General features: G+C 45.2%; 1 protein-coding gene across 4 annotated transcripts in view; it reads right to left on the reverse strand.

Annotated features, from left to right (window-relative positions):
* The window catches only part of SV2C (synaptic vesicle glycoprotein 2C), a 206,287-nt gene that overhangs the window by 97,713 nt on the left and 81,361 nt on the right, over positions 1-27,213 (reverse strand). For all 4 annotated transcript variants that reach the window (XM_023618157.2, XM_070233384.1, XM_070233385.1 and 1 more), the window contains one exon: positions 12,563-12,743. In XM_023618157.2, the coding sequence (XP_023473925.1) occupies positions 12,563-12,743 (181 nt within the window). The remainder of the gene's footprint in view (positions 1-12,562; positions 12,744-27,213) is intronic.

Here is a 27,213-nt window from a genome sequence, read left to right on the forward strand (position 1 = left end):
TATCCCTGCCCAATCTGGAACCTGCAATTAAGCTATGTCACCAACAGGTGGCAGTGGTGCCCTAGTCATGGGATTTCTAGCGCTTAGCTTAAGATTCCAATGGGCATTCTGCTCAGGATTAAATCCTCTACATGCTATTTACCAAAATTTACAACATTTGGTATGATCTCGTGAATATTTTAATTTAACATATTTTAAAAAGAAATACTATGCTATGTCCCCCATGATGTGGCGAGTTTGGAAATAGCTTCAAACACTTCTGGGAGGCGGTCTACGACGGCACTGTGCCACTGCTACCCCACAGCAGCTGGTCCCGCAGCCCAACCAGGCTGACGTGTCGACAAAGACAGGACCAGCGGAGCTGCTCCCTAGAGTGGCTCTGGCCCCAAGCCAGTAGACGTCATCCTGAATGAGGACCTGTGAAAGGGGCGCTGGGAGACTCCAATAAGGAGCTGCTGGCTTACATCTCAGCAGAACGGGGCACAGTGCTTCCCTCAGTCAGGGTAATTATGAGAGAGGCTGGCCGAGCTCTGCAGATGACAGAGGGTCGCCTCCACTCAGGGTAAGGTTCCCCAAGGAGGGTCCATGGAATCAAAACTTTGTTCCTTCTAGGAGACGGGCCACAGATTTCATCAGGATCTCAAATAGGTCTTGACTCCCAAATTTTAAGCAGCACTGCCTAAGAAAGTCAGGTAACATGAGGAAAGATTACTTACTATCATTCCAAACAACATATCAATTCTCAAAATAAATACTTTTTGACAAGTTGTGCAACAATATAAGCAAGGCGTAGAGACGATACCCAGTGATATAGTTTTAAAAAGTACTGATTTCTGGTTTCTTTTTAAGATTGGCCCTGAACAAACATCTGTTGCCAATCGTTTTCTTTTCTTTTCTTTCTTCTCCCTAAAGCCCCCCAGTACATAGCTGTATATTCTAGTTGTAGGTCAGTCCCTCTGGCTGTGCTCTGTGTGGTGCCACCTCAGCATGGCTTGATGAGCGGTGCCATGTCTATGCCCGGGATCTGAACCGGCAAAACCCTGAGCCGCCGAAGCCGAGCCTGTGAACCTAACCACTCAGCCACGGGGCCGGCCGCAGTACTGATTTCTTTATGTTCAGGTTTCTGTAAGGTAAACAGCTTTTGACATTTTATGTGAACTTGACGTCAAGGAGTAAAACACGTATTTATCCATTTAGCAATAACTGATTCCCTTAGAGCCTTTGATATGATAAAGAAGCGCTGGCAGTGATCTTAGCAAACGCAATTCAGAGAAAGGACACATCTGTAGCAAACTGGCTGTCCCAAATGAACTGCAGGATTCATGATGTCACTCGGCATCAGCTGGTTGGTCAAAATACAGCTGCATTTCATGTGCTCGCGCTGCTTGAAGTGAGGCGGTCGTTATCTACCGCGGGGTACAGGTGACCACTCAGGCCAGTGTTTTCCAGTCTCTGGGCTACAAAATTAATTTAGTAGCTGTAAACAGCATTTAAAAAATTGAAATAGAGATAAAATATTTGAGTATAACTCAAATAATAAAGATAAGTATCATTTCATGAAAATTTTGTCTCCGTTAGAAACATTTTTTATAATGTATAATCATATACATATGTATGTGTGTATACATATATATTTATATAAATATACTTAAAAATATTTTTATGTATATAAATGTATTATGAGTTGCAGTGTGTTTCTCAGTGAGAGTTGCTGTTCAGAGTCTAAAACCATGAAGAGAAAGCATGCGTATGTGTTCCTCTGGCTATGAAGGCAGCATTCTACCTAAAGTTCCTAGAAGATGACACCAGACGGCTTCAGCTGCAGCACATGGCCACTTAGCGCCATGACACCAGAGGGAGCCAGCCAGGTCCAAGTCCATCAACCAGACCCCTAAACAAGAAGCAAATGAACGTGGCGGGCGGTCAGAGCTGGCTCCACACCTCACCACGTCAGACTCACACAGGCTTCTTGCGGACCCCACACCATGGACAGCTAGTCAAATAAAAAAATTCAACAAAGTTTTGACAGATTTAAAACAGCTTCATTACAATGCACAATTTTAATGGGAAATAAAATGTCTGTGTCATAAATCATTTAACGCTACTCTTTTTTTCCTTTTGACATGAAAAGTCTGTTTCTCTGCACCATCAAGTCCCTGGGCCCTAATCTGTGCCTTTCCTTCTCAAGTCAGGTTTGACTGACTTTTCACGTCTCATTACTGTCGCATCAGGAGTCTGGCCATTCCGTGTGTAGGAGCTGTAACTCACACTTCGTGACGGCTCAATCGCACATCAAGATATGTCAGGCCACTCGGAACCGAGATCAATGCACTCCAGGGCGGCTAAGATGGCAGGTGGAAGGCTCTAGACTTGCCTGTTAGTTTTAAACAAATCACAAGTTGATCTTGTGCAAATCTCTTGCATAAGAGAATCCCAACTTTTAGGGGCTTCTAAGCATCCAGCTGGTTTTTATTGAGTGCTTCTTTTTAAGGGGGTTATTTTTGCATGGATCTCTCTCTCTGTTTGTAAAGCAGACTGCAATGTCAAGGGATAAATGAGTCTGAAAAGTCGGGGAAGGAATCTATTTAAATCCTTTGCAAAGTGCTTCAGACTCAGAGACCTACGAAACAAGCCAAGCATTCACATCTTATTGCGGGTTGACCATCCGTTTCCGGGAAAACATTCCTCCTCATCTAACTGTGACGTCCTTCAGGCAGAGAAAAACCACGGCAGTGTGCTGTAATGTCAACCATGACTAGTACTTCCTACCCCACGAGAGGGCTTATCCCTGTTTACGCTGACCGAAGTTCTCCTTGAAGGTGAGGGCTACACTGTGTTCATCTTTGAATCCTAGTACTTGGTCCAGTGGACGAGCACTAAGTGTTCACTCAGAAGAACTGAATTTCACAGGGACTCTCCAGGGATGGAGGTGGCACTCGAGCCTCCTGGTTCATCTGTTCTGACGGCCTCAACATTTCAGTGAACAGAAACACGTCTTATGTCCTGGGTCGGTATGACCTCAAGAGAAGTCAGACGCGCTGGAATGGAATTTCTGAGAGCGGGGGAGCCCCCAAAGGGTTCTTGAACCACTCCATGTCTTAGTTGCCATACCCCTCCCACCAAATTTTCTAAGTTAAAAAGAAAAAAGGAAGTTTCCCATTATTAGTCTACCTCAATATTTTGTATGAGGGGCTAAGACATTTCCTTATTTGTTTTATTATACTGATACAATTTCTGAGAATACAGGAAGAGATACGAAATATTTAAATGGCAGTTCTCAAATGCCCACGTGTCAGCGGTTGTTCAATGGGGCTGCTGCTCTCCCCTCTCCCGACAGACGTTTGGCAATTCTGGAGACATTTTCAGTTGTCACAGCTCAGGGGGTCCTATGGGCATAGAGTGGGCAGAAGCTAGGGATGCTGCTAAAAATCCTACAGTATATGAGACAGTCCTTCACAACAAAGAATTCTCCACCCCAAATATTAGCAGTGCTGAGGCTGACGAACTCTTGCAATGGGGATTTAATATGGGAAACGTAACTTGTTTCATACGAAAAGTCCATAACATAAGGCATAAAATGGTTATCTTTACATCACTGATGGGTAACAATCTCTAAATCCAGTTCACCCGGAGACCTTTCTATCGTTCATTAGACATCGATCAGTTAGCTACTGCTGAGATTTGCTCAAGTTCATTTTTGACGGAATATTTACGTAAACGAAGCAATCAGATCAGGGTGGTTTATAAAGAATTTTTCTCAGGATAAGAGATTAAGCTATTTTATTAGCTGTCAAAAAGGGTCAGATCTTAATTATTCTTAGTAATAGGAGGCACAAAGGGAATCACGATTGAAATCCACTCTATGTAGGTAGAAGATTAGCTGGATTCAAAGTAATGGAATTGACACAAATGAAACAGAATGTTGATATGTGGAATTTCAGAGTTGGAGTTATTCCCTAAGTAGCATTAATTTTAGGTTTTTACAGCTTTAATAATAGAAATGTAGACTAAAGGAACTGCATTAAACCCTATTCTTAGAATAAGTTGGGACCCCTCCTCCACCCCATGGCACGTGCATGTGCACGTGTTGGAAAACACACACACACACACACACACACTCTACCTCAAAAGGTCTGACTCAATTCCAGGCATCCAGTACATATCATGAAACATATTTATTTTCCTCAATAATCTAGGATGAATTCACAAATGAGATATTGTACAAGGCAAACAGTGTGTCAGATTTACAGACAAAATTTCTCCTCTGTTGGGCACATGAGACACGTAACCTAAATCAGGTTAGCACAGCAGGACCAAGGAGAACACCGAGTGTTAGTCTGCACAAACCTCACGGAGGCGCTGGGAGCCTGCCTGGTGTACGGCCTGCGGATTTCACAGCCCTCCTGGTATCACCCCAGTTCGGATGATGACTGGCGGATCACGTGGGTCCCTGCACTCATCACACAGCTTCATGCTGGCTGAGAGGCAAAGACGGGGAGGGGGTCAGGTTTCTGCAGTGACAGAGGGAGGCTGCAGCGAAAAAGGCTAATTGTACTTAAATTCGCTTGAAGTATGACATTTTAGGGGAGAAATTACGGAATGTTTGATGGCTTCTTGTCCTGGGGAGGAATTCCACTGAGTAATTCTGTTCTGCTTTCTAACTTATTTCCCCAGGCGATTGTCAAACAGGCCTCGGCCCCTGTCTCCCACGGGAAGTGGTGCATGAGGCAAGAACAGGACTGAGGAGGAAGGTGCATAACCATTGTGAAGCCACGTGATCCACACAGAAAATAAGCAGAGGGCAAAGTCCACCAAGAGCTGACTCTGGCAGCTTTTATTAAGACAAGTATTACAGGTTTATAAAAAGAATACTGAATGGTGTAGTCTATGCAGGAATCACAATGACTATGAACTCACACAAAAAAATATCCTTTTAATCCTCACTCAGAATCAACAAAAAAGGAAGGAAGACACTGAACCGCCAGGCAAATTGTACAGTGATTTGGAGCCAATTCATTATGTTTTAAATTGGACCCAGAAATAAACAATTAAAGCAGCAGCCCCAAAGATGGATTTTTCAGTGACTTCCTTTTCATGAAACTAAATCGACTGTCACAGACTCCGAGGAGGCTGCTCAGAGGCTTAGAGGAAAGAGCACAGATCTGACGGCGTCTGAATGGGTTGGGCTGGCACAATGAGAGTGCCGTATTGATTAGAAGGCACATGTCTATTATGAGAGATCAGATGGAAACAGGAAAAGAACACTTACTGGCAACCAAATCAATCATCAAATCAAGAACGGGACTCTCCTGTCCCCAGCGACAGCACTAAGGTGGGTGTGCAGGTAGCTTTAGTCTTCCAATCTCCAAAGCCAGTTTAAAAAATAATATTCTTTGATACGGGCAGTTGTTATTTTCTCAATATTATATAAACTATGAATAGAATATTTGGTAGAAAACTTGACTATTTTAAAAATATTGAGATGGAAACATATAATTTGGCTAAAGTTGTGTTTCTAAGAAAACATAGCTTTGACCCAATTCCCATAGTCCTTGTCTGCATTTGAGTTGGTGCCCTAAGTGCCAAACCTATGGAAGTCTTTGTATCCACAGCAGCAGACCTGGAGCCCTGGGGGAAAAGGTATAGTCACAGGTCAGGATTCTAACGCTGTCTGGAAAGAAAATTAATCTAGCTATTGAGAGAGCTGGAAGAATGCATTCCCACAGCACATAAGAGGTGTCACGAGTAAAGATGGTGATGCTCATTATGGGGATGTGTAAGAAATGATGACAAAAGCATGCAGACTTTGCCAGCCACTTGCTGTATATATCTACTCATCCATTCCTCCACTCACCCTCCCACCAACCTGCCATTTACTCATCCATCCATCATCTCTCCATCCATCCCTTCACCCAGCCAAACTGTGGGCCAGACACATCACCAGTTGCTGGAGGTACAGGCATGAAGAACACATGTTCCTGCCCTCAGAAGCTCACAGAGTCAATTCTAGAGCGCCTATGGCTAATTTTTCACAATTATACATTGCAACTCTGGAAGATCTTTTGCTCTCTACCTTTGCCAAAGGGCGCACTGGGAAATAGTGTGTCTAAAAGGTCAACCTTATGTCAGAAATTCTTGTAAAGGGCACTGTCTAAGATAGTGCTTTCCAATAGAAATAAAACGTGAGTTTCAAATATAATTTTAAATTTTCTACAAGAGCTATTAAAACAAAGCAAAAAAAGTGAAGTTAATTTTAATATATATTCTGTTAATCCAATATATCCAAATATTATCATTTTATCACATAATCAACATAAAAATTATTAATGAGATATTTTGCCTTCTTTTATATGTGGTAAATCTTTGAAATCCAGTGCTCTGTATTGTGCATTTACAGCACATCTCAATTTGGCCACATTTCAAGTGCTTGGAGGTACATGTGGCCTGTCAGACAACAGAGACCTAAGAAAACACTGACTCACTGTTTATAATTTGGTTTGCGATTATTTTTGGATTAAAGATAATTTAGTCTGTTCTCTCATTTTCCATATTGGGAAAGGTCTTTCCATTCCATTCTCTGTGTCATAAATCTTCCTGAACTGACCTATTCAAAACATTTATTTAGTGCTTATCATGTATCAGGCATTGTGTCGTATGAAATCAGAGACATTTCTCATCGAATCTGAGGCAGCACAGCCTGGTAGTTACGAGCTTGGGCTCAGACTGCTTGGGTATGACTACAACATTTACTGTGTGACCTTAGACAGTTACTTAACCTCTCCATGCCTCAATTTCCTCACCTATAAAATGGGTATAATAAATAGTATCTTCCTTATAGGGTCACTACAAGGTTTAAATGAGTCAATATTTATAAAGTGTTTAACAGCATCTCTCACAGGGCAAGCACCATATAGGGGTTTGATAAAACACATTTTAAAACTTTTGAAAATTTCAAAATGAGTTTGCATTTTTCCAACATGATAAGGAAGTAAAACATCTTAAGAGAAAGACTACTTTGAAGGGAGAACCTTATAGTTCAGACTTAGACTAAAAATCAGAAGACCTGGGAGAGTCTGTTGAATACGTGGAAGTCACTTAATCGATCTGTGCCTCAATTTTCTAATTTAAAAAAGGGATAATATTTTTGCATTCCTAATAATAAAAGAGTTGTGGGAATATACAAGATGCTACATATAAAACACTTTGAAGCATTCCAGTGAATGGTGACCATTTCTACAAAGCCAAGGCAGGCTGGTTATTGTAACAACACAGCTCATGGACGGATGTTGCAAATAGATACGAAGTATGCATTTGCAAGGCTCCATTTGCAGAGGGACAAATGACTATTTGTTCACTTACGATACCCAGACACAGTGAAATTTCATTTTAATTTCTGCTGCTGGTACATTTTTCTCCTGACCTTCATGCTTAGCAGTGCCAGGCCCTCAGTGAGAAGCTCCCGAGGCTGACATTGCCCAGCATCAGAAGCATCATCATTCCCATAATTAACAGTGACTGGAAACAAATAATTTAATTCTGCGGCAAATGAAAATGAATCAGTGGTGTCAACTCCATTGCCCATCTTTCTAATTTTCTGCAACAAAAGACGAGAGGGAAGTGTCTGTTCCCTGGTGTGATATCACTTAGGCAAGTGAGAGACAGATGAACAACGGGTGGTACCCTATCCATCACTCCCACAAAACACAGTTGTCCCCGGCAGGAAAAGCATCCTTTGTAGTGGATAAATATTTAAAGTCACATGGAATATGGCAGCTGGACATATTTATGCTTCTAAGAAGATATACTCATGACTTGGTGTGGTGAATTAAGAGGAAAGCACATTTAGAGGCAATGAAACCATAAACCCAGGTAGACCTCAGGCTGACACCAGAGCTCCTTCCCATCTCCCTTATACGCAGAAACAGGAGGCTAACACGGTGCTGCTAGTGGTGCCTCAGCAAGGAAACGACACAGAACAACAGAAACCTGTGGCATTTGCAGTAAAATCAATACAGAGGCATCTTAACCGCAGATTCCGAATGCACAGTTTACAGAGTTGCTAGTTCAAAAGGACTTAATAGCAATTTAACTCCTAGCTGTGACATTCCTGGCTCCATCACTGACCCTTAATCTGCAAAATGAAGGGTTTGGACTGTGACCCAGAAATTCTCTTCCTTCTCTGAAATTCCCAGTGCATGGAACTGGTGGACAGATGCTGCACCAATGTGGGGATTCTGTCATTTGTGACGTCTATTCGAATTATGCATTCCGGAACTGGGAAATAACCACAGGATGGACTCACGGACCCATCGGATCCACTGTGAGATGGACCTGAGCTAAAACTCCATTGACGGCCAGACCTCCATAAGCCCCTACTCTGACTGGTGGACGACAGTGACATTGGGGTCTCCTGGAATTCTTGTCAGTCCAGACCTAGTGCCTAGTAACCCTCAAAAAGTCTGATTATCTCCTTTTCCTTCATGCACAATTACCCTGGTGAAAGGCCATAGGTCCCCTGGGGGAGTCTGGGAGAAAGATGAACGGTATAAATTTTCATTGGTGTACGGGGGTTCCTTCCTCAAGGGGACCTGGCCTCCATTCAGGGAGCTCTGGGTGTGTAAACTGGCTCAAGTCTGGGAATTGACTGAGGGGCCACGGCTCTCTGTTTTTATGCTTCAAGTTAAACTTTGTTCACTTGACCTGGAAGTCTTCCACTTAGATCAAGCGAGACTCTAGCAAACTTCCAATCCATTTCACTTCTAGGAACACCACGATCACATAAGGCCAATGCCACAGGTCCGTGCGACTCAGACTCTTCCCACTGCCACTGTGACGGTGTCCTGTACAGCGACTGCCTTGTCTTGGGCCATTAAGCAGTGAAGAGCAGACAGAACCGTCTGGTCAATCCCCTCTCTCTTGGAATTTACATGCTGGTGGAGGAGAGAAATAACCACATAAAAAGGAGGTATTTTCAGGCATGGATAGGTGCTCCCAAGAAAACAAAACAGGCTTCTGTGATGGGAGCCACTGGGACAGGTCGTGAGTGCTGAGGACTCTGGGAGAAGAACCTCAGAAGTGGAAAGGATGGCGAGAGCGATGCTCCTGGGAGACACGCGGAAACACATGGAAACACGTGGAGTGTTGATGGGTCTGCGCACCAGAGGCCCACGAAAGAAAAATTCCCAACATTCTGAAACCTTATCTCCTTGGTCATCTAGTTTTCTCCACCTTAAAAAGTGGATCAGACGTGGATGGAGGCAGCTGCTTAGCTAAGTAGCTATAACAAGATCTCTTATTTAAGGTCTCCAGGATGAAAGTCTTAACTCTTTGGCTTAAGTTTTAATAAAGAATGTTTAAGTTAAAAGGGACTATATCAAAACTTCAGTTGCTTGCATACTGAGTTCGTAAGTAATGGGAGTGAAAGGGTTTAAGTATTATATGCCTTTAAAAACAAGACAAGCCTCTAAGTGCTCATTCACAATTGTGTCACTGCTTTCTCCTTCTTCCAGGGAGCCTTGCAGTCCCCAGCATTCTCCCTCTTCAGGGAGTGACTAGTTCTCAGCAGGTGGAGAATGGGGGAGCTGCCCGTTCTTCCCTCCATGCCCAGCCGGGAAGCATCTTGGGGCCCAGCCTCACCCACATCTGTGAACTGTCCAGCATCGTCTCAGGGGTAGAGCAGGTGCTGAAGTGTGTTTTGAGTTGAATTGGAGAAACAGAGTCTTGGCTGAGACTTCCCAGAGATTCAGAGACCAGGTGTCCAGATGAAGTCTAGAGCTGCTGAGAAAGCTCTCTGTCGGGGGTGGCACCTCACACGTTACGGGTCAGTAACGTGGCCCGTAAACTCAGCCAAGGAAGAAAGATAACTGCTCATTCTCCTTAACAACTTCTTCCCTCAGGTCCCCTCAGCTGCTGGATCCCATAACACTCTGGGTTTTTTGCCACCTGGGCTCAGGTGAGTAAGCTCCCGCCGTCCCCCGGCCCCGCCCCAGCCTCAGGAGGCTCCGTCTGTTCTAGAAGCAGGGATGCTCGACTTTATCACCCTGCTTTCTCCCAGGTCTCTTCCCCATGACGAGTCCTTTCTGTCTCCCTCACGGGCAAGACTTGAAATTTCAAAGCCAGAAAGAGGCCTCCTTCTCTCTCTCCCTCTGCTGTTGCCCTGAGGCAATGAGCACGGACAGCTTAGCTCCATGAACAGGAGGAAGAACAGAGAGCAGGAAATGCCACACATGGGGAGCGTTTCTTGACATGGTCCCACACTTCCTCCACTGCCAGGCACTTTTAATCAGTCATCTCACTTGATCCTCTCACTCCAAGGGAGGAATGCAAAGGACTGGACCTCCCTTTTACAAAAGACGAAGCAGGCGGGGGGCCCGAGGGACTTCCCAAGGCCCCACCATGAAGGGCAGGGACAGCTTGGCTTAGATTTCTGGAGCCCAGGCCTGTGCCAACTTCCAAAGGCACTGCATGTTAGCCTCTGGTATCACAGTTTACAGACTCGGGCTGGGTTAGCAACACGCAGTCTGGCTTTGCCAGGTAAATCACGTTCTTTAGAGGTCAGCGGCCCTGAGCCGCTGGCTAAAGATGATTCGTCTGCCACATGGAAGAGGATGATAGCGTGAATATACCCAAGCGTCTCTCCTTCCGTCCTGCCCTTGAATTAGCTTCTGCACAGCCCATTAGCGTAGAGTATTTGGCAGCCGCCACAGCAGCCCTTTCCCTGCAGTCACTTGGGTTGACCACGTCACAATCCAGACTGGCAATTAAAAGTGCCATCATAATCGTACCACAGTCAGCACTTCCGAATCTGTGGATATATCATTGAAATTTCCTGGATAAGATTGCAAATGGAAAGGACTGGAAAGTTCAGAACTTAGGCTACTGGCCTTCTCCTGACAGGCTAGGGGTATAACACAGGTAGCAGAAAGAGTAAAGCAGCCTTGGCCTTTTCTGGTGGCAAGAATCTCTTCTCCTATAGGCACTGAGAAGGTCCTTTAACAAACAGCCCCAAATAACACCTGTTCTTCCTCAGGTATCTCAATTCACACATTAGGGGTCTGCTGCAGCCCCTGAATCCATGATCCAAATTATCCCCCCACGTCAGCAGCGTATGGAGCCAATCCACACAGAGCCCTGAGCAGCGAGGTCCCCTCTTCCTCCATCATTACAAGCCAAATGATTGATTCTGAACGTGTTTTTCCAAGGAAAAAATATTTTTATGCTTTCCCAAACTTTCCAACCCTCTTGGTTTCCTGGAATGGTGTACTGGAATGTCGTCACTCTGAGGAAAGCTCCTGAAATTTGTGCAACTGAGTCACATACTCGCAAAGTGCCCACTGTGTGCAGAATGTAACATATGAGGAGCTATAAGAAGATAAAAAGAAGATTAGAAAAATCTGTGGATAACCCATCAATCTCAATATGTGCACAAATTTTGTGGCAGAAGATGATATAAAAGTTTTAAAATATTTTGAACGAATTATAAAAGTGATCCATCGGTCTGCAAGGGGAAATCTTTATAGTCTTGAAGTAACGCACTTACACAGTCTTTCTCTCCGATGCCTTATATTCCTGTCCGTCCTGGCTCTGATTTTTAAAGCACCACAATATGGAATTAAGAAGGGCATGGTGCAGTCCTTTGACCTTCTCTTTTGGTAAAACTGCGTTTTGCTGTTTGGATACCAATACCATCAACAACCACAACTGATACGGTTCTCAAATTCATAACCCAGCACTGTCTCCTTTCCTTTCTTCATTTATTTTATTTTATTTTATATTATTTCTATAGATTCATCTTAGGCTAGACACCTCATAAACAATGTCTCTAATGAAAATATAGTTCTCAAGCATGAATCAGAAATTTTATATTTTTACTATTTTTTTTTTCCTTATCAAAGCAGAGTTTCTTGGGCTCTCCTATGAGCTATTAGGTTTTCCCAAGTTGTGGCTTCACTTAGTATAGTAATAAGTGCTTCAAGCTCTTTTAAAAAAAGTGACTATACCACTGGCTGTACTGTGCCATTGCATTTGCCTAATAGCGCATCTCCTGTTAATTCAACAAAAAGAACCTACTACATCTCAAGAGGCACGCTTCCCACCTAGTTACATATGCTGTTAACACAGATCAACAAAACAATATTTGCTTGGGACACTCTCACCCTGGACTTCAGAGCATACTGGAATGGGCCGAATCTTTAAGGAGTTCACCATAGGGAGGACCACAGCCATTTCTTGTTTAAATTAAATTTTCAGAAGAAAAATACATTTATGAATGTGCTCTGCCATAGAAACAGCATTCCACTTAAAACAATCCTCATCTCCTAGAAGGAAAACACTGAAAGAATCATCCACGAGAACACAGATGTGTGCTCCCTTCTCTTCTGGATTTAAAGGCTGATCATAATATTTCTAAGAACCAGCATTGTGGCTCCTAAGGGTGACATCAAGATAGGGAAGGAGACATGGTAAGGGATAATTTCTTGGTAACGAGGTCTTCTAGAGTGGAGAACATATAGAATTACGAAGAATAAACACATTACTATAAAATATGAAGAAGAAACCTTACCCGAATCCAGAAAGCAAGCGACAGAAGAGAAAGAAGCCATAACCTTGGACAAATGAAGAAAGGAAGGCAAAGAATCCGTTGACAGACATGCAAATCAGAAGAGACTGCTTCCTTCCCACTTTGTCCGCCAGGCCTCCCCAGAAGAACGCCCCCACCATCATCCCGAGGTACACTATGCTGCCTGCAACACACAGAAAACAGAGAAACAAGTCAGAGATCGGGAGCAAACGACACACGAACAGCAGATGAACAAGAGACAAAATACATTCCAGCATTTTGCATGGGAAAAACTTCCTTTAAAGACATATCCTTCAGGACACACGCGTCAGCTTCCAAGTTGGAAAGTCAGCCCTGTGGGGACCTTTGGCTGCATGACCAATGGCAAGAGCAAAAGACCAAGCGGTCACGTCCTCCCCAGCCTCGGCGGGATAGGTCCGCAGAGGGCAGGCATCAGAAGTGTCCACACAGAGCAGTCCTGTAGTGCGACTCATGGTCACATCACCTTCGGTCCAAATGCCCAGCTTAGCACCGTGACAAGGCCAAGATGGAAGACTGAGTCAAGGGCTCCCAGGTCAATGCAGATCCCCCCACCTGTTTCTAATCTCTGCCTATAGCAGATGGCCTGGGCCAAGGCCAGACCCTTAGGAACCCTCTAGAGAATTCTACGGGTTCTTTCTCTGTTGTCCCTCCTGAAAGAAAATTTGGTTTAGAGATTATGAGAGTTAATCTTAAAATAGTCTCAAACTCTGCTCCAGAGAAAACCTCTTTTTGAGTCAGGAACTTAAGGAGCCTGCAGAGAAGGGAAATAGCTGTGAGTAGTTTGAGAATTATCAACCTTATCACGGTTGGCTTTGCTTCCATAAGGGAAACAAACGGCAAATCGAGAGTTAGAGAGATGTCGCTCTTGGTGTCACTGTGAGCATACACTCGAATTTCTTAATTCCCTTGATTCTTCTAAAAAACTAGGCCCCAAAAGCCCCAGCCAGAATCTTTCTCAGGATGAAATAATATTAGGTACGGCAAACCCTCCTCCAGGGAGGTGTCTGAAGGGTGGGCGATATCTAAGGGAAATGGCATCATTAGTAAATGAAAGTCGCTAGATCGGCATGTGGTGTTAAAAAAGCTGTTACTACATCTCTCATCCATTGCTGCTTTTTCGCTCGCTTCACCGAAGCACCATCTGAACGGTCCCTTTCAAAGGCACATTTATGATACTGAGCGGCATCTAAGCAACAAGATAAAAAACACCGGTTCATTTCTTGCTTTTAGATTAGGTTGGGAAATACTCTATTTAAACATTCAGCCCAAATTCATTTGCTTAATATTCAGTGAATGGATCAATATGAGACCCAGAAGGAGAACATCTGGCGAAGTCCAGTGACCGTCACATCAATGACACACGCACGCTGCCTTGCAGATGGCCCAACACAGACAGCTACGGTGAACGGCGAATGCTGGAGCAACTGCACAGCAAGACAACACAAAGGCTGTTTCAGTTTGACTGTGGTACTGCAAGGAGGTGGGTGGTCATTCTTTGTCGGGGTGGGGATGGCATGTTCTCCTCTATGGGGCTGAGCATGCAAAGATCATCCACCCCAATAAAGAGATTCCTCACAGCATGAGGCCCAGTGCACATCCAGAAGACCACTGAAAGACTGTACGAGCACGAGGCCACGGAATTCCAAAAGCAGAGAGATTCGCCCAGGAAATGCATGTGTAGCATGTCTCATTTCTAGCATGAAAGGCTCAGGTTTGCCACGCAGCTTCTCAGGAGAATAATGAGCAGCTAAGCTTCTTCATAACAATGTCTGTGTCTTTAAAGAGACCTGCAAATCAGAAAGCGAGCCCCTTAGAGCAGGAGTGGCCCGGGGCTGCTGCAATCTAAAGCTTGGGAGTCTTTCTTGTCGCTCCAGCCTAGGAACAAAGAATGGTCACCAGCACTTGCCGAACCACTCCCAGTTCTAAGCATCTGTGGGAATTAACTTATTTAATCCTCACGACAACCCTTTGGGTCAACACCGTGGAGGCCCGCTCATTGGTGAGGAACCTGGGGTACAGACATGTGAACGATCTGACCACAGAAAGGCGAGTGGGGCCTCCCTCTGTGAGCAGATCTTCGTGTGATGTGGTGATGACTCCTCCAGCCATCCCGGCTGCTCTCCCGTGAAAACATCCCAGTTTGTCCAGGCCCCCGTGTGGTGGTGCCACCTAGAATTGGGAGCAGTCCCTCAAACGTCTCTGAGGTGCCTTTTGCCCGGGCACACCCTCACGGCATCAGAGCCAAGTCCGAGGTAGCAGAAAATGATAGACGGGAGCCAGGGAGCATGCTGCTTCGTCCTACCCGAGCAGCGACAAGAGTGCGCTAGTCGTTCTCAGACACTCCAAATGGGCACAGTCCCGACTCTTGGTGGGGACAGGGGGGTGAGTGTTGAAAACAGCCAGGTGGCGCCAGAGGAGAAATGAAAATCCGACCTCACTGAAAAGAACAGACTCCGGCACCATGTTTCACAGGAGGGCGACTCTCCTGCTTTTGGGGGCCAAGAGGGACGATGCTCCTGCTGGGCTGGGCTCTGTGTCACTCCCGTTCTTCTGGGCTGTCACCGGTAGCCTCGTCTAAGCCAGATCGTCGCTGTGTGAAGCCATGTTCCAGCAGTTCCAGGGCTCACGCCTGATGCCAGATGCCCCCCGCCCCGCAGCAGTGTGAGGACGCAGCCCTACCCGGGGGCTTCGCACAGCTCAGAGGCAGTGAACGCCGAGCGAGATGAGCTCGCCCTTGCCTTCTGTGATGGTGGTGACTCGACAAGGGGCAGAAACCCTCATTTATCATCAGCACCTTGTACTTAAGCCACTTGAAAATAAAACTTCAGAATAATGCTTATTAAGGGTTTTAATATGTAAAAGAGTGAAATAAAAAATGGCCTATCCTTCAATTCCCCTGGATTTCCTTACTAATATAGACATATTTTAAAAGCCCAAGGATGCCTACGTGGCCAAAAATTCAACCACATAGAAACGTATAAAATGAAAAGTCTCCTTGTCTGCTACTTCCCAAAGGTAAGTGTTATCAATTTTTTTCTAATTCTTCCAGAAAGTTTATACATAGAAATATATAAAATGGATACCCTATAGGAATTTTCTGTTAAATACAGGTTTTTTTTTCCCCCGTGTAATGTTTATCTTTTCTCCTCCGTGTTTAGGATTTCTAAACTAAGCAAACCAGAAATAAATCTCTGTCAGAATTTTAATAACTACTTCAAAATACATTTCATATATTTCAGAAGAGCATTCACTATGAGCTATTAGGGGAAAACCAAACCAGTTATTTGTCCACCTCGGATTATTTCTATGCCTAAAATAAATACACCCCAATCTCCTTAAAAGAGAGGATATGAAGTTCAACTTTAAACAATTTATTGCGCACCCACTAGGCATGACTTTTTCTGAAGTGCCAGAGATATAAAGATTTATAAGTCATGATATCATGACTTCAGAGAAGGAAAAACTTAGCAAACCTTTATCCGAGGCCTACTCGAAGCCAGGAGAGGAGGGAGGCAGCTTCACACCCGTTATTTCACGCAACCCTCCCAACAACCCCATCTGATCACCGCCACTACAGAGGAAGGCATCCAGGCTGGAACCTTCCATGGCCTCCTGGGGACATATGACCAGGGCAGAACAGTGCTGAATTGTGCACTCAGGAACCTGGGCTCCAAGTCCCTGAACTCTCTTTCTACTCCATCAAGATGGTGTAAGGAGCTCATAATTCAGCGAGGGAGACAAGGCATATAAGTGAATGAGCCCAACCATGAGGTGCGCGCTCTGATGGAGGCGTAACCGGGAGCAGAGGGGTGCGGGGGGGCTACTATTCTGTGGCTTCAGGGCTGGTTTCACTGAGAAAGGAACATTTGAAAGGATTCTGAAGGACAGGAAAGATTTCAAGGTGGTATGAAAGTCCTCCACAACTGACAGGTTTAGGAAAAAAGAAATGTAGTATCAAGCTCTACCTTCACTTCTACTCTGGTTAAAAATATGTTTCAGATCTAATGGTAATAATCTCTTGTGCCTACCTTGGATTATTATTGCTAATTAGACTGTTCTATTGGGCAAGCTATGGGCAGAACTAAGCCTACCCAATAGCCTATTTGAGACAAGCAGCACAATTACAAGGTTCATTTGTTGATCGTGTGATCTAACTGAAGCCAAACCTTTGAATGTAGGCAAGGCATGATGTGAACAAAACTGGAAACGCTCCGGGATTGTCCGAATACCAACTGTATTTTATGCCTGGTTTGTTTTCATATGTCCGTTGGTCTTCCCTGTGTTACCGTGAGGAGTCCTGAAAAACTCAGAGCAGGAATACGCTGTTCACACGGCCCAGAGTCTTCTGCTCACCTCTCCATGGTTAGAACTAAAAGGTAGTTTAGTCCAAAGTCCCTTATTTCACAGGTGGGAAAACTGAGGCTGTGGGAAGCCAGTACTTGAAATCATGTCTTCTAGATCCTTGCTCCTCAGGGTATGACCCCTAGACCAACAGTCCCGGCACCCTGGGGGAGCTTTCTAGAAATGCAGACCCTAAGGCCCCACTCCAGACCTCCTGACTCAGAATCCGCATTTGAACAAGATCCCTAGGTATCTGTGTGCACCTAGGAAAGCTCTGTTAGGCTGGTGTGCTTTTCCATTAAAGCACATAACCTCTCTAATACATCTTTTTTTACTTAACGTTTGTATTTGTCTAATACACATTTGAGGGGACGAGATGCAGGCTACAGAGTATTTTAATCCCAAAGACACAGAACAAGCAAGATCTCCCTCCAGGAGCTGGAGATCTATCTCCACAGGGCAAGCCTGAGCCGTGCACTTGGAAGCTCTGCGCCTCTCCTCCAACCTGCCGTGCTCAGGACTGGAGGCAGCCCTCCAACGCTGAGGGAGGCCAGCCTCTGATTCTCGACCCGTCCATGAATTTGATGAAGATTTTAGTTCAGCTGGGCCTCAGAAGGTTGAACCCGGCCTGAGAAATAAACACAACCAAGGCTCACTCTACTCCTCCCACCACAGCCCAGGCTCCGGCTTCTCATAAAGACCAACGAGGCCTCAGGCACGACTTTCCCTTGACGGTATTTTCTAACATGGGGCTGATTCTGTTTTATTTAATCACACCCTCGTTTCCCCTGATAAATATCACATTTCCATTCTGTCTCTTTGCTAAGTTGCTTTTGATTCTTTCTGACAATCCCTAAGGGGCACATCTTTTCCCCCAACGCCATTTTAAATCACATTGAAACTAAACAGAACAATTTTAACAAATGGTATATAGTGTTTTTCTCACACTAATTTTTAGGCAACAGGTTTTTAAAAATTATTTTAGGCACTATAGTTATCCATGGCTAACACATTACTCTATAATTCATTGCACCATTTATTTACAAATTGATTTTCAATGAAAAACATTCCGTGGTGGTATTCTGCATTCAGTGATAATCTCCATGGGGCGATTGTGCTCCCCTTTTATAAGGGGATTTTCTTAGGTTAAAACAGATTTTTAAGTCAAAGTTAAGTAAAAATAAACTTTTAAGAAAAATAGTAACAGTTCTGGAAATGGTTGTTGAAAGGAATAATATAAGATGATCTAGTGTATTCACAGAACTAAGAAAAAATGCTTTACTGCCTAAATTATGCTCACGATTTTTTAGATATTACTCCTTTCAAAAGAGGCAGGTGAATTTATTTTCCCAAAGGTAGGGTTTTCTCCCACAAACTTGAGTTACACCTACAGTAGAAAACCACTCAGCCAATTTTTACCTAACCAGCTCAGTGGATTAACCAACCTACCCACAAACGCACTGAGGGCTGTTCCTTGAACTCACCATCCATCTTCCTTCTGTTTCTACCAGCAGCGCCTTAGGCTTGCTGTTTGTTCCCAACCTGTTTATGTCAGTTCTGCTTGTTATTAATTATGTATTTATTAAACATCAGCCACATAAATAATGAAATATGAATGTGAAAGGAAGGAGAACTACTTCCATGAAAACTAACTTAAGAAAGACGAGTTGCAAAAGTAAATTTGTGCTATTAAATAAATGTGGGCAATACAACTCTAAAAGACTGAGAAAAATCATAAAGATGCAAGATTCTGTGCTCAGACTGAGGCATATGTGTCTTTAATTGCCCTCACTCCACTTTAAAGAACTTAAAACTGAAAATCAAAGTCACATAATGGCTGGAGTGATGCAAGAAAGATGACGGGGTACTTCAGCCTAAAGAGCTCTACTCAAAGGAAAGTCCTTGCTCCTGCAGCCAAAGATGGCCAAGCGAATGCATCCTTACATGTTAAAACACAGTGTTTCAGTCCCTATGTATATTTTGCATGTTTTCCTGCTTTTACCAACTTTTCCATTAACTGACCAATTACCAGTCTACATTTAATTAGATAATGGGGTTTCTACCTTCCCTCAGGGGACCCTGAAGACATGTTTTATGCTTAAAGAAATCAGGTTGCATGGCCGCTGGAACAGTCAGCAATGCCCACTAGCTGGTCTATCCTATTACCGACAGCCACAACGAGATGAGCACCTCCTGGGGACCAGTTCCAGCACCCACAACCTCCCTCTCCCCCATTTCCTCAAAGATTCCTTTTTCTTCACTGTATACCGGACAAACCCCTGAAGTGAGGGCCAAACATCCAGTCTGCCTCTAACTGGTTGTAGATGTCAGGCCAGTCTATCAGCTTCCTCCCCGGTCAGATGCTGGGGCTGGGTTAGGTGCTGTCAGCCCTGCAAAGCTGGCCCCACCTTTTCCTTCTGTCTGTCGGGGGAGGGAACCTCTATCACTTGCTGGCCCCTCATGGAGCCTCCCCACTCACCCAGTGAGGTGGAAGCTTTCACAGCTGCTGCTCTGTGGGCACTGCTCCAGGACTGCCAAGATGGCTGGCTTTGAGTGTGGCCATCCCTTGGCCAGACCCCCTACAGTCCATAAAGGCTGACTCCAGGGACCACTGTTCCTCCCCAGCTGCCCCTGCACCCACTCGATGCAAAGAAGGTAGCAGCATCTCCCTCTTTATCTACAATTTGCTATTTCCCGTCACTACTGGTTTCAAATTCTGTGCCTGAATTAGAAAAATCTCATAAAATCTGAAGTTCAGTTCTTGTTCTGCTGGATTCTTTCACTGACTGTGCTGAGAAGTGGACCCATTATTAAAGCCATGGGGTTGTGGGGAGAGAAAGAGAAATTTTTCTCTTTTTAACCAAACGCAATAACCTTCCTCTTCATTCCCCCAGCCCTTACCACTCTGAACCTTGGGTCAGCACCAAAAAGGCAGGAGCCGAGGCTCCTGAAACACATGGAGCCTTGCTCTACCATTCACAAGCTGTTTGATCCTGGGTAAGTGACTTCATTTCTTTGTGCCTCAATTTTCTTCTCTGTATAATGGGGTTAAATGGGATAAAGCACTTAGCACCATGTGAAACACAGCTGTTCAATAAGAAACAGCAACTAACATCACCGCTGGTGTGAGGGAAAGAGAGAAGAGGAGAGGACAAAATGGCGATGGAAAAGAGACAACAGGAAGAAAGGGAGCGGGCTCTAGAAGGGTGGAGAAGGTGAAATTACAGCTGTGGCCTCCCTCAGCTCGAGTTCTGGAGAGAAACCACCTGAAACAGAACTGGAAGAGTAATCTCATTTTTTTAAATCTCAAAGAATTATTGTTTTGCAACTTGAAACTGTTTAAATAAATAATTAATAGGCTGCTCCTAAAACCGACGCCTCACTTTTTCCAGTCACTATTTTTAGCAGCCCCAGGGAAGGGCCATTATGTGTTCAAACGCATCCGTGGACTTCCACAAAAGCAAAATAAAGGAAAAGTAAAGGAGGTAATAATATCAAAGGCATATGCACAAATGAAAAAAAAAGCTCCTCTAATTTGCAATGGAGAACATTTGCCACAAAAGTCAGCTCACCTTTGCTAGAAAGAACTGTAAATATCAGATGCAGTCGACAGCACATCTCTGACTTTTACATTTGGAAAGTCTGACATTTAAGTCCGTCGGTCCAGGCAGAGACGGAGGGAGCCACTCGTATAGGCGGTAATGCCACATCAAGCAACATCACTACTTGTTACTGAAGTCCACCTGGCACTAAACAGCCTCTGCTGGCTCAAAGACACTTCCACTGATCCAGTGAGCCAGCTGCCGAAGGAGAGTCGTAAGAAGGAAGCCAGTCTCTTCTCCAATATCTTTCCTCCAATGACTAGTACACAGCATGCCCACTGGATAGGGGGAGAGATACTAAAATATTTTTTGCACATCCAGCTCCGCAGGCTCAAAAAGGGCAGTTGCAGCCCGCCTGGTGTTCAAAGCAATAAAGGAAGGAGTCTTAGGAAGCAAGAGCCCCACAGCGAGCCACTCTGTCGTGTGCCACTGATACCATGGGTCGGTTCCACACCAGTGGGCTCTCCGTCTCTGCAAACATTCCCCACTCCAAGGCCTGTGCTGAGGGCGAGAAGTGGCACCCGACTGACCCCTTCCTTCAGTAACCCCAATCACTGAGCCAACAAGCGAGGCAGGTGACCAACAACACCGCAGCTCCTAGTTGAGCTCCTGCTGTGAGCCAGCATCTTGAAAGGGGTGAGGGGGTGGGGGGGACGGAGAGTGTGGCGCAGGGAGGAGAGGTCCACAAAGGTGAAACGGATGCGGCCCTTCCTCTCAAGCAGCTCACGGTCGGTCCAGGGCAGTGGCTGTAGACAATGGCTGCACACTAGAAGCATCCGGGGAGCTTTAGGAAAAAGAACGGTGCTGCCAGGTCACCCCCAGAGATTCTGGTCCCGGGGGAGCTCAGGCAACAGTACTTTTAAGCTTCCCAAACGATTCTAATATGAAGCTGGGGGCTTTGAACCTTTGGTTTCCTGGGAGATTAAAAACGTGCAAAACATTAATTACCACAAAATGAAATACATGCTATAATTAAGGTGAGCACATTATGCTTAAGGGGAAAAAAGGAAGGAGTGTCTTAATTAGTTCCAGGGAATTCTGAAAGCTTCCCATAGAAGGTAATGGTGGGTTGTGCTGAGTTTTGAACAATGAATAAGAATCCTCTAGGTAAGAGGGGAAAATCCCAAGTGAGGGAAGAGGATCATGCTCCAGGTTTGGGGGTGTGTCACAGCACAACACAAAGGGGACTCTAGGTAGCTCAGGGTGGGTGGAATGTGGAGTTTGTGTGTGGGCTGGGAACAGCAAGAGATGAGGCTGGAAGGCAGGGAGGAGTCAACCTTGGACTTCATCCTGTGGGAAACTAGAAAGCAGACTGGACATCACCCACACCTGAAAAGGTCGTTTCACCAACCACGCGGAGGATAAACTTCAGGGGAGTAGGACAGAGGGGCGGCCGGGACCGGGTGAAGCAATCGAGGCCTCAGGTGCCTGGAGCACACAAGTTAAGGAAACACTCAGTCCCGGGAGCCAACTGTGCACTTGCACGACCCTGAGGGTGAGGGCTTCCTTAAATTCTGTGCTCCAGGCACCTGGCTCTCCTCAGCCTGGTCCGCCCTGGAAGGCAGGCCAGCTGCAGGAACGTCACCGGGAAGGTAACTCCAGCAGCCCAGGGAAGCGATGATGGCAGCTGACCCAGGACGGGAGCAGCAGGCCTGGAGAAGAGGGACAGCCCGGAGGTGCTCCTAGCACTCAGAGTCCGCAGGGCCTGTAAACCAAGGTGAAGCAAGAAAGAGCGGACGTGGACACTCTGGGTCACGAGGGTCACAAGGGTTCTGGCTTGGGATAGGTCACAATAAAATTAACAAGGAGAGGAATACAAGTTGAGGAAGTTCTGACAGGGCCAAGGTCTCAAACAAATGAGGACGATGTTCTCATCAGCAACCCTCGTCCCACTGTCTGTGAACAGGGCAGAAGGGCAGCACAGGCGACACGTCCAGATCAATAAAGCAATGACCGATACAGCTGATGGTCAGGAAATGCTTCATGACGGGAGCGGGGCTTGAGCTGAGCCTCAAACAAACAAGGAGAATATGCATACGAGGACAGGCAGGGTGGCATTTTTGCTCACTCTCAGACACACACAGCAGCCCCCAGAAACGTCTGGAGCAGGAATGAACCCGAGGAGGTCGGGAATGTGGGAGAGCAAGGAGCCTGCGTAGCGTGGGGGTGGGGCGTGTGGAGAAGGAGAATTAAGCTGCATAAGTAAGAAAATCCTTAAATATGGAGCCAAGAAAGTTTTAAATTAATTACAGAGACAACGGGGAGCCACTTCTGGGTTCCTGAGTGGGGGACTGACGCCATCAAAGCCCTAGTGAGAAAAGACCAGGACACTTGAGAACAAGAAGGGCAAACCTCCTCGGAAGGGCCAGCAATAAACACCCGAGATGCAGGCTTCGCACTGCACGAACCGCCCGCCGCGGCCGCTGCACCGTGAAAACAGCTGGAGGACACAGAAGCCAGTGGCACAGCTGTGACCCTGTCAACTGTCTACAGGAACAGGCCGAGGGCCGGGTTTGGCCTGTGAGTGGTCGTTTCAGTCCCTGCTTCGAGGAGAAGTTGGCCTGCAGCGGTGCTGAGGGCAGGCAGGTAGTGACTGAACAGGAGAGCGGCTTGTCTGAGAGGCAGGACAGAGCTTAACACCGAGGCCGGTGTGGGGGACAAGAGGAGGACGTGCTGGGGAGGCGGCTGCACAGCAAGGCAGTGGAGAGCCTTGAGACAGAGGGGATTTCTCTGCCAGGATGAATGGAAGACGGGACAGAGACCCGAGGAGCCGCCCTTGAGGAACAGCCACATTCAGAGAAGGAAAAGAAGTCAGAGATGAGAAGTGTGGGCCAGGAGACAGGAAGAGGGTGCAGACACAGGAGAGAACACCTCAGAAGAAACGGAGAGGAGGGAAGGCTGCTCAGGTGGCCCGGAGCCCAGGGACCCGGGGAGACCTTCCCACAAGGGGCACTCTGCACACAGCAGTCCTGACCAAGCAGAGACCCGAGACCCCTCAGAGCGGCCATGGGGACGTGCGGGCCGGGGGGTAGCTATGCACCCCTGCAATTCACAGGGCCAAAGGGGCACAAGGTGCTGGGCCAGAAGAAAAACCAGAACAAACACACCAGCACGGGGGAGCAGTGAAGACAGAAGAAAAGACAGAAGAAAAACATCACGCATATGAACATGGACATGAAACCACAGCCACAAATACAATAGGGCAAAAATAAACAGGGCTCTGCTCCCAAAAGAATGGGCTATTTTGGAAGAACAGTGCTATCATGTGTCTTATTTCCAGAAAGGGCATGAAAAACAGGCTTATGAGAAATCTATTAATCTCCTCAAGTTTAAGTAGAAAAACTTTAAGCAATAAAAGGATTTGTTTTTCCCCAGAGAAATCTCTTTTATGTCAGCACAAATAAAGCATAAAAATCTACAAGGGACTGGTATTTTAGAGGAACAGAACAAGAAAATAATCTTTGAACTAAGTCCATGTTACATCTTTTGATATTTTAAGCAGCAGAAGGCCTGGAGGGAAGGGCTCCTACAGCTTAACTCAGGCCGTTTCCAGAGACCGGGGATGTGACCGAGCACAGCAGGCAAACAGGTCTGAAGATGGACTCGAAGATCACATGGTGCTTGATCGATACTGACTGGAAAGTGACTACACAAATTCTCTCCAAGACCCCTTTTTTGGGAAATTATCTGTAAGTTTTTTTGTCGCTACTGTTTTTTTTTTAAGTTTAGGTGGCAGATACCACAATAAAACCAGACTGGATCATAACAGATCCCAGTAAATGTCTGAAGAGAAAAATCAGCAGCCCATTTCGGATGCTCCAGCAATGACCTTTGGTTTCCCCAAACAGGTAGATCCCTAAGCTGGCAGCCCAGAGTACCGAGTGAATAAACATCGGGATGGGCCTCGGACTAATGCATGTTGGTCCTAACCCATCAGTGCTGGCGAAGGCGAGGTGAATTCAGGGCAGCACTTCTTGACACTTGAGATATATTTTGTCATTAGTGATGAAGCATCAATGCAAGGGCTCCTCAACCCCAAACTGTCAGAAGTACACCGAGGTATTTCAGGGAAGGTCATCCCAATATTCAGGTGCTGACCCACAGCACTGAAGCTGGTATCTAGCGGCTGATCATTCTTATTATGATTATAAATGACTTGTGCCTAGCATGAGCAGTAGCCATCTGCTTCTCAGATTAGGAAGGAAAAAATGTGATCGCTCTGAAAGTAAGGAAAAGTAGAAATTTTAATCAATTATTATATTATGGCTCAAAACAAAACAAGAATGCTGAATCCATTTTGTTTTCACCTCTAAATCCTAAGACAAGGCATGTTAAAAATCACCCACCTCCAGATTCGTCAGTGTTCCCTAAACACAGCACAGGCATCTCTGAATCCCTATTCAATTAACTTGACCTGGAGCACCTTCTCTTGCTTTTCCTCCAAATTCTGTCCTTGAACTTTGCCTCCACACTCTTCGTGAGGACACCCCAGACTACTCTTGTTGTCACAAGTAACTTCTACACATTCTCATCCACATTCTGACTTGTATTCTTTGTTGATATTTCATATGTATCAGTCTTTTCTCTACAACCAGTTTGCAACTTGACCCCCGGTAGGCACCATGTCTTATGGCGTCTTATTCTGAAACTCCATGAGACTATATTGTTCTAGGCACATTTTAAATAATCAGCAAAACATAGCTAATTTAATTTGAATTTAACCTACGAGGTTCAACTCAAACCCTAGTACCTCTCACATAAACCTACGTAATTGATGGAAGTAACGTAAATCTGAAATTCTGACCACGAGATCTTGAGTGTCCCCAGAAAGGGTGTTAAATGGCATCCTTGAGACCTCTTGTCTAGAAGAGTGATTCCCAAATGCTCATCTACAGAACAGGCTTCATGAGAAACTGTCCACAAGCCTATAGTGAAATGAGAAAAACAAGGAAAATAAGATGCCTTTTATGTAAAGATAAATTTATTCAATTTAAAGGAAGTTTAAGGATACGTCCTCCCTATTATTTTGATGTGAACATGCCTTTTGTTTTATGAAATGATAGTGAGTATAGAGTAGTGTACGTGTTGTTGCAATTATTGTTATTCTTAAATGACCTTCCTTAGTAAAATAAAAAGTTGCCTCCCCTATGTGAATCCTCCCCATTTTTTTAATTGGACTTTAAAATCCAATAGACTGGGAGCCACTAGTATAAAACTCCAAATGGTGGGAACAATATTTTGGAAATACCGCACTCTGAAAAAGGGCTAACAGAGGAATATTAATTTACTAAAACATGGCTCTTAAATGAATTTCTAACATGGAACAGAATAGAGATGTCCACAGGTTCGGATCCTGGGCGCGGACCTACACGCCACTCAACAAGTCACGATGTGGCAGTGTCCCACATGCAAAATAGAGGAAGACTGGCACAGATGTTAGCTCAGGGCCAATCTTTCTCACAAAAAAAAAAGAGAAAAATTTGTCCCATCAGCAAATCCAGGCACACATGATGTTGTCTAGAAAGTGGGGAAAGTTTAGCACTTGTTAGATCCGATTTTCTCTCTGCACTTTTAATTAAAACTATATATATATATATATATATATATATATATATATATATATATATCCTCCTACTTTAAAGGACAAATTCTCTTATACCTAATCCCTGGGCCATGTGAGTAAAATCTACTCATAGTCAGATTTCCTTTTGTTTTATAACAAAGGGTAATAGGAGTTAATCTGTGTTTTGGTACCTAACTGTCTTTGGCCAACTCTAGCCTCTAGGGGGAGCCAAAGACTCCCCCTCATGTCATCCAACAAGGAAGAACTCTTTCTGTAAAGGACAAAATGGAAACTTTGGAGGCTTAAAAATAAGGCCGGTGTAGCTGGGGTGGGACATGATCTCTTCATTTGGATCATCTCTCGTCCCATGTAGTGTTTTCTCTTGTATCATCTCCTGCCCCTACACTCCTTTCCCTTCCTCTCTCCCTCTAGCTTCTCTCAAGAGCTATGAGACTTCACCTTGCTTGAAAGCTAAGTTAGCCTGCCAGTTTCCTGGATGCACATGGAAGACGTGAGGCTCCTGGCTCTGAGACAAAGGACTTCCACACTCACAGCACAGCAATCACCAGGGTCTCAGCATTTGTGCTGATGAAGAAGGAATGGAGCAGGCAGCTGGAGCCTGCCTCTGGCCTTGGCTAGACGGAGAGGAGCCCAGCTCATCAGGGGAGGAGACCACATCCAAATTTGGAGACATATCTTAGCTGGTAACCAAGAGCGTACAGATCTATAGCAGGGGTTGACAAACTATGTTTTTGTACTGCTAAGAACGGTAAGCTAAGGATGTTTTTTACATTTTAAAAGGGTTATAAAAAGGAAGAATATGTGACAGAAACCAGAGTTGGCCCAAAAAGCCTTAAGTATTCACTATCCGTCCTTCACAGGAAAAGTCTGCTGACCCCCGGTCTATAGCATCTTCTCTACTTGGGCCCTGTGGGAGTGGAGGGTGGCAGTATGGCAAAGAGGATTCTAGATCTCTCCTTCCTGCTCCATCAGAGCCACAAATGGCAGGCCTCATGGAACAAGTGCACTATTATCTTGCTCTCTCCTTATTACCTCCCATTGCCAACATAAACGCCAGAGACAGGTAAATTTCATAAGGAGGAGTT

This window comes from Equus caballus, chromosome 14, assembly GCF_041296265.1.
Source record: "Equus caballus isolate H_3958 breed thoroughbred chromosome 14, TB-T2T, whole genome shotgun sequence".
Taxonomy (NCBI): domain Eukaryota; kingdom Metazoa; phylum Chordata; class Mammalia; order Perissodactyla; family Equidae; genus Equus; species Equus caballus.